The 7868-nt window shown below is 45.2% G+C and overlaps 1 protein-coding gene across 1 annotated transcript in view; it reads left to right on the forward strand.

Moving 5' to 3' along the window:
• The window catches only part of TNFAIP3 (TNF alpha induced protein 3), a 31714-nt gene extending 27116 nt beyond the window's left edge, over positions 1-4598 (forward strand). Inside the window, exons 8-9 of the mRNA XM_044289453.1 lie at positions 1731-1939; positions 3189-4598. Coding sequence (XP_044145388.1) covers positions 1731-1939; positions 3189-3431 — 452 coding nt within the window. The 3' untranslated portion in view covers positions 3432-4598. The remainder of the gene's footprint in view (positions 1-1730; positions 1940-3188) is intronic.
• Positions 4599-7868: the final 3270 nt, after the last annotated feature.

The raw sequence follows: 7868 nt of genomic DNA on the forward strand, positions 1-7868 counted from the left end.
CAGCTTTAAAGGGGTTCTGCAGTTTGTTTAAACTGATGATCTATCCTCTGGGCTAAGCTCCATTCAAGTGAACAGAGCTTAACCGCGCCCAGGCCAGTTGATACTAGTCGTGCCGTCACTGGGCCGGCGGTAAACAGTGAGAAGGCTGCAGCGCTGCTGGAGCCCCGCTGCCTTCTCAAACAGCTGATCAGCGGGGGTCCCGGGTTTCGGACCCCCGCCGATCAGATGCTGATGATCTATCCAGAGGATAGATCATCAGTTTAAACAAACTGCAGAACCCCTTTAAGTATGGAAAGCAGAGAGGACACGGGCGCCGGTGGGTTTTCGGCGAAATTTCAGCACGTCTCCGCACAAAACGTCCCCTAAGAGTGTTCAACTTCCAAGCTGCATAAGTAATGCTGATGCCACTAACTCAAACATGTGGACAGCCATGTGGATGGGGCAGTGTAAAGGAGAACCTAGAGTTCCTCTTTTCTTGCTCTCTGAGAATGAGAAACACGGAGCTCGTATGAATACTAATTGGTAGAGAGCTGGTAATGGCACAAAAAAAATGCATATCTGTGACACCATGAGCAGGACTGCAGACTGCTTCAGCTCTCACCTAACTGAAAACTTAATGGGAGTCTGAGTATCGGATAGATAGGAATGGCATTAATGGAATGTATTGTTTAGGCCCTTGTCTGTGACAGCATTCTGTAGTTGTGAAAGGGACACTTCCATCAGAAAGGGGTATTTTGTCTTAAATGGAATCTGTCACCACCAAAACGCCCCCTAAACTGCCCACAGGACCTGCCAGCTGAAGTCATTTGGTTTCTAATGATATCTTTGTCTAATTTGTCCAATGAGCAAGATTGCAGGAAAGCAACTTTTATTTTGCCACTTGTACGGTATGCAAGTTAAAGTCAAGGGGGCAACGACCTTGACACTTGAAATCAAGCTTCCCACGCCTTTGCGTTTGATGGTCTTTTTATTTATTTATTTTTTTCTTAATGCGTGATTCTCCAGGAGATCTTGCACCTGTGCCATATGATCTCATTCAACTGTATTGCCGTCCTCAGAATCGTGGTACAGTCGAATACTATGGCGCGGTCGGCAGTATATTGTGCTGCACTATGGTACTTAGTTCGGCTGGGGCGGTATTTTCTTTTACAGAAATTCATCAAAGTATGTTCCCTGTAGGAGAGGGATGGACAAACTGAGCTTCCTGTATTAAAACTGATGCAGGAAAGAAGTGATTTGTCATCTGCTAAATTTTCTGCCAGTTTTTTTTTGTATTGGTTGCCACATACCTTATTTTTCGCCCTATAAGAAGCACCGCCCCATAAGAAGCACCTAAGTTTTTGAGGCGGAAAATAAGATTTTTTTTTTTAACCAAATGGTGTCCCTTTGGTGGGTTTTGAACTAATGGTGGTCTGTGCATGACACTATTATGGGGAATCTGTGGATGACGCACTGTTTATGGAGGGGATCTGTGGATGGCGCTGCTATGTGGGGGATCAAATTCCTGAACTCCAGCCCCTCCTCCCTCCCCGCTGATACATCGCAGTCTGCGATGCAAAATGGCATTTGCCCCAAAAGACGAAGGGGGGGGGGGGGAGTGCGTCTTATGGGGCAAAAAATACGGTATGTCATGCAGTATTGAGGATTGTGTATTTCCAGTTGGTCTGTTCATGCTGACTAGCTTGGATGTTACTAGTAACTCATTTAAGACTTTGGTTTATATTTTCTAGGAGTTAATTCCAGTCGATCTAACAGAACATCACAAAGCAATGTCAGCGTGGCTGCATTCAAGAACATGACCCGGTGCTTGGGCCGCGAGTGCAGCACATTAGGTAGTACGTTGTTTGAGGGGTTCTGCCAGAAATGCTTTATTGAAGCCCAGAACCAAAGATACCATGAAGCAAGAAGTACAGAAGAGCGGATAAAAAGACAAACAGAGGTAGCTATAGTCAGAATATATTGAATATTAAAAATCATTGAGCACTACATCGAATGATTATATATATATATATATATATATATATATATATATATATATATATAATTATTTTTTTTTGTATTGATGTTTGAAGTTGATGATCTCTGTTTGTTCAGTGCTGTGTACGTTCAGAATAGGGTCCCTAAAAGGGGTTCTGTCTCCAGGGACCTCCCTATCCAGCTGTTTGTACAGACACACAGCTGTGGTTCACCTGATTAAGGCTACTTTCACATTAGCGTTTTCCTTTTCCGGCATAGAGTTCCGTCACAGGGGCTCTATTACCGGAAAAGAACTGATCAGGCATTCTGAATGGAGAGTAATCCGTTCAGGATGTCTTCAGTTTAGTCATTTTGACTGATCAGGCAAAAGAGAAAACCGTAGCATGCTACGGTTTTATCTCCAGCGAAAAAAAACTGAAGACTTGTCTGAATGCCGGCATTTTTTTCCATAGGAATGTATTAGTGCCGGATCCGGCATTCAAAATATGCGCATACCTTTAAAAATGAGAAAAAAATAAATACCGGATCCGTTTTGCCTGATGACACCGGAAAAACCGATCCGGTATTGCAATGCATTTTTCTGACTGATAAGGATCCTTATCAGTCAGAAAAATTACATGCATTTGCATACAGTTTGCCTGATCAGGCAGGCAGTTCAGGCAACGGAACTGCCTGCCGGAATCAAACAACGCAAGTGTGAAAGTACCCTAAGACACTGTTTTTCTTTTGTTGATCTGAGGCTCTGTTCCTGAGTTATGATACTTTTTCTTAATATGCTTAGATAACTTAGATATTTGGTGCAATGAGGGCATCACTGTTGCTCTTGTGGCACGTAAGCTCCGCTCCTTTCTGTGGGGAGCCCCTCCCTATCGGCTTTGATTGACAGGGCCAGACAGTGGCAAAGCAGGCAGGGATGGGCTAGCCACAGAAATTTGTGGAGCTTGAGTGCAACAAGAGCAATGATGACCCCCCTCATTGCACCAAAAGTCTAGTTTGCATATTAAGAAAAGTATCATCAGTTCTGGAACGGAGCCTCTGATCAACAAAAGGAAAGCAGTGTTTTAATCAGGAGAACCACAGCTATGTGTCTATACAAACAGCTGGATAGGAAGGTCATAGGTGACAGATTACCTTTTTAAAATGGTAGCAGATGTTTTAGGAAATTGTTTAAGGTAGTCCATGTTTAAAAGTCTAAATCATTTTTTCCTCAGAGATCTGGACAAAATCGGGCTGGTAATCACATGAAACTATGTGCCAGGGATGTCTGCAGAAACCCGGTGACAAGCAAAAATGATGAACTTTGTGAACAATGCAAGAATAGAGGTGCGCATCACTCATCTGGAGAAGATACACCTAAACTGCGCTGTAGGGCACCAGGATGTGATCACTATGGTAACAACAAGTGCAATGGTTATTGTAATGAATGCTACCAGTTCAAACAGATGTATGGATAGTTTGGAAAAGCCTGGATACCCGTTACCACAAAATGGTGCTACTTTCTAAACACTCTATAGCAGGACATTGCGGAAGAGACTACTTTATACTTGGTTTTGGTTAAAGGGGTTGTCCAAGTACAATAAAAACTGTAAATGGTCTAAAATAATAAAAGAAGGGATTCCTTTTCTTCCCTACTTCTGCCAGCGTCGTCCTCCCTGCTGCTGTTTGTTTTCCTGGCTGCAGAGGTGATATTCCATGCACACAAGACACCGCCGTAGCCAATTACTGGCCTCAGCATTTATGCCATGTGTGCTGCCAGACTACAATCTAGTGCAGAGATCAGCAACCTTCGGCACCCCAGCTGTGGTGAAACTACAACTCCCAGCATGCACATTTGCTTGGCTATTCTCAGAACTCCCACAGAAGTGAATGGAGCATACTGCCTGACTTTTTATCGCTTTTTAACAACCCCTTTGGAGCATACCTAAACTTTAATTTAATTTTTCATAATTCAATCAGTGTCTCTGAATTGGCTAATCAAATCTGTCCACTGGACAGATCATCCTACAGCAGACAGACGGGAGAGAGACTAGATGCAGCTGCATCATCAAGTGAGAGATTTTTTTCACCCCAGAGCTTTTCACCCAATGATCCAGCTCTGGGGAGACATAAATCACCAGTAGTCGCTGCATCTCAGTCATCCTCCTCCCCACTCCCAATAGACTTCAGTCGTCTGTGTACACACTTCCCTGTGTGGATTTGCTCAGTCATTTCAGAGACAATGATCAGGTCAGGGGAAGGGAAATATGTGTAGAAACAGGCACTTTTTTAAAATAAAATATATTACAAAGTTCACTGTTATCACCAATGCTATTGAATTATGAAAACTAAAAGTTTAGGTGTGCTTTTAAGGTATTTCCTTTTGTATATATCTCAGTACTATCGTCTATGTAAATAAACATGTGAAATCAATGTTCTTATGCTGCAAACAATGTTTAACATTACTGTTTCTTTAAAAGATTTATTTTTATGCATTTGTAAGAGTGGTTGGTTACGTGTTGTTGGGATATTTATGCTTCTGTAATATTGTAGTAAATGATAATAGATAACAATCAGATTACACCAATGACAGTTGATGTTATGGTACGTACTGTGTATAAAGTATATGATCTTTTTCTGCCATATAAGGCCTCATGCACACGACCGTTGTGTGCATCCGTGGCCGTTGTGCCGTTTTCCGTTTTTTTTCACGGACCCATTGACTTTCAATGGGTCCGTGGAAAAATCGGAAAATGCACCGTTTGGCAGCCGCATCCGTGAGCCGTGTTTCCTGGCCGTGAAAAAAATATGACCTGTCCTATTTTTTTCACGGCCAACGGTTCACGGACCCATTCAAGTCAATGGGTCCGTGAAAGAACACGGATGCACACAAGATTGGCATCCGTGTCCGTGATCCGTGGCCGTAGGTTAGTTTCATACAGACGGATCCGAAGATCCGTCTGCATAAAAGCTTTTTCAGAGCTGAGTTTTCACTTCGTGAAAACTCAGATCCGACAGTATATTCTAACACAGAGGCGTTCCCATGGTGATGGGACGCTTCTAGTTAGAATACACTACAAACTGTGTACAAGACTGCCCCCTGCTGCTTGGCAGCACCCGATCTCTTACAGGGGGATATGATAGTACAATTAACCCCATCATATCCCCCTGTAAGAGATCAGGGCTGCCAGGCAGCAGGGGGCAGACCCCCCCCCCTCCCCAGTTTGAATATCATTGTGCGGCCCCCCCCCTCCCCTGTTGTTAACTGTTGGTGGCACAGTGTGCGCACCCCCCTCCCTCCCTCCCTCTATTGTTTTAATACATTGGGGCCAGTGTGCGCGCGCCCCCCAACCCCCCCTCCCTCCCTCTATTGTTTTAATACATTGGGGCCAGTGTGCGCGCGCCCCCCCAACCCCCCCTCCCTCCCTCTATTGTTTTAATACATTGGGGCCAGTGTGCGCGCGCCCTCCCTCCCTCTATTGTTTTAATACATTGGGGCCAGTGTGCGCACCCCCCCCAACCCCCCCCCCCCCTCCCTCTATTGTAATCATCATCGGTGGCAGCGGAGTAGAAGATTTTCATACTTACCTGGCTGCTGGCTGCTGCGATGTCTGCGTCCGGCCGGGAGCTCCTCCTACTGGTAAGTGACAGGTCTGTGCGGCGCATTGCTGTCACTTACCAGTAGGAGGAGCTCCCGGCCGGACGCAGACATCGCAGCAGCAAGCAGGTAAGTATGAAAATCTTCTACTCCGCTGCCACCGATGATGATTACAATGGGGGGAGGGAGGGGGGTGGGGGGGTGCGCACACTGGCCCCAATATATTAAAACAATAGAGGGAGGGAGGGGGGGTTGGGGGGGCGCGCGCACACTGGCCCCAATGTATTAAAACAATAGAGGGAGGGAGGGGGGTTGGGGGGGCGCGCGCACACTGGCCCCAATGTATTAAAACAAGAGAGGGAGGGAGGGGGGGTTGGGGGGCGCGCGCACACTGGCCCCAATGTATTAAAACAATAGAGGGAGGGAGGGAGGGGGGTGCGCACACTGGCCACCAACGAGTTAACAACAGGGGAGGGGGGGCCCACTGGCCACCAATGAGTTAAAAACAGGGGGGGGGGGTCTGCCCCCTGCTGCCTGGCAGCACCTGCCAGGCAGCAGGGGGCAGTCATGTACACAGTTTTTTTGTATATTCTAACCTGAAGCGTCTCCATCACCATGGGAACGCCTCTGTGTTAGAATATACTGTCGGAAATGAGTTTCACGATGTAGCTCATATCCGACAGTATATTCTAACATAGAGGCGTTCCCATGGTGATGGGGACGCTACAAGTTAAAATATACCATCGGATTGGAGAAAACTCCAATCCGATGGTATAACAGAACTCCAGACTTTACATTGAAAGTCAATGGGGACGGATCCGTTTGAAATGGCACCATATTGTGTCAACATCAAACGGATCCGTCCCCATTGACTTGCATTGTAATTCAGGACGGATCCGTTTGGCTCCGCAGGGCCAGGCGGACACCAAAATGACTTTTTTTTCATGTCCGTGGATCCTCCAAAAATCAAGGAAGACCCACGGACGGAAAAATGGTCACGGATCACGGACCAACGGAACCCCGTTTTGCGGACCGTGAAAAAAAACGTCCGTGTGCATGAGGCCTAATGATTATAGTGCTTAAAGGGAACCTATCACTAGCTTTGGGATTGTGCCGTTACGCAGCTGGGGTTTAGTCTACTTTCACACTCGTGTTTTGGCTTTCCGTTTGTGAGATCCATCCAGGGTTCTCAGAAGTGGTCCAAAATGGATCAGTTTGCATTCTAATGCATTCTGAATGGAAAAGGTTCCGCTCAGAATGCATAAGTTTGCATCAGTTCAGTCTCCATTCCGCTTTGGAGACGGACACCAAAACGCTGCTTGCAGTGTTTTGGTGTCCGTCTGATGAAACTGAGCCAAACGGATCCGTCCTGGCACACAATGTAAGTCAATGGGGACGGATCAGTTTTCTCTGGCACAATAGAAAACGGATCCGTCCTCCATTGACTTTCAATGGTGTTCAAGACGGATCCGTCTTGGCTATGTTACAGATAATACAAACGGATCAGTTCTGAACGGATGCAGATGGTTGTATTATCTGAACGGATCCGTCTATGAGTATGGGGAGGAGTGATCGCTAGTGCCATCGCTCTTTCTCATACTGTCTGGTTGTTTCCTGGCAGCAGTTGTTAGCCTCTATAATGTGCTACCGCATTTCATTCTGGGAGTTGCTGTGCACAGGCTACACTTCCCATACGGTTATTCACAAGGGCAAGACTTATGAAGACCCCCGCATTCAGAAATGCTGGAACGCTTGCACAATTGGTATTAACAAGATAACTAAAACAAGATGTGGTATTTGTAAAGTTGCTCAGACTTTTATGTAATTACACTGATGTGTAAACTGTAAAGCATCCATAGACAAATCTGTTAGTAAGATTTTTGGCCATAACATTTTTAATAATCTGAAAAAAAATTCCGATAAATTCCTTTTTTTTTGCTGTCTAAATCGGAAAGGTAGTGTAGCTGGGAATTTTTATAGAGGACTATAATTATTGTGTGTTTTATGCTCCCCTCATATTACTCTAGTTTGCTTCATTGAGGAGTATTATCCAGCTTCACTATCTTGATAGTGGAAATCACTGTCTTTAGAAAAGAGCCGTGGGAACGGCATGTTTTGTGATTCTGAGACAACACAAGGCTACGAGCAGATCATATCTTCCAGAAGATAAAAGTATCATTCTACATTGTGATAAGTAAAAGAGAATAAAATGGCCAAGCTCATCTGCACCATTTATGGAAGCACGGATACTGCCAGGAGCAAGCCGAAGTCCACAGGAAAAAGGAAAATGTCAATCCAGCTTCCGTAATAAAAATAA

The sequence above is a fragment of the Bufo gargarizans genome, chromosome 4 (genome assembly GCF_014858855.1).
Source record: "Bufo gargarizans isolate SCDJY-AF-19 chromosome 4, ASM1485885v1, whole genome shotgun sequence".
NCBI classification, from domain to species: Eukaryota; Metazoa; Chordata; class Amphibia; order Anura; family Bufonidae; genus Bufo; species Bufo gargarizans.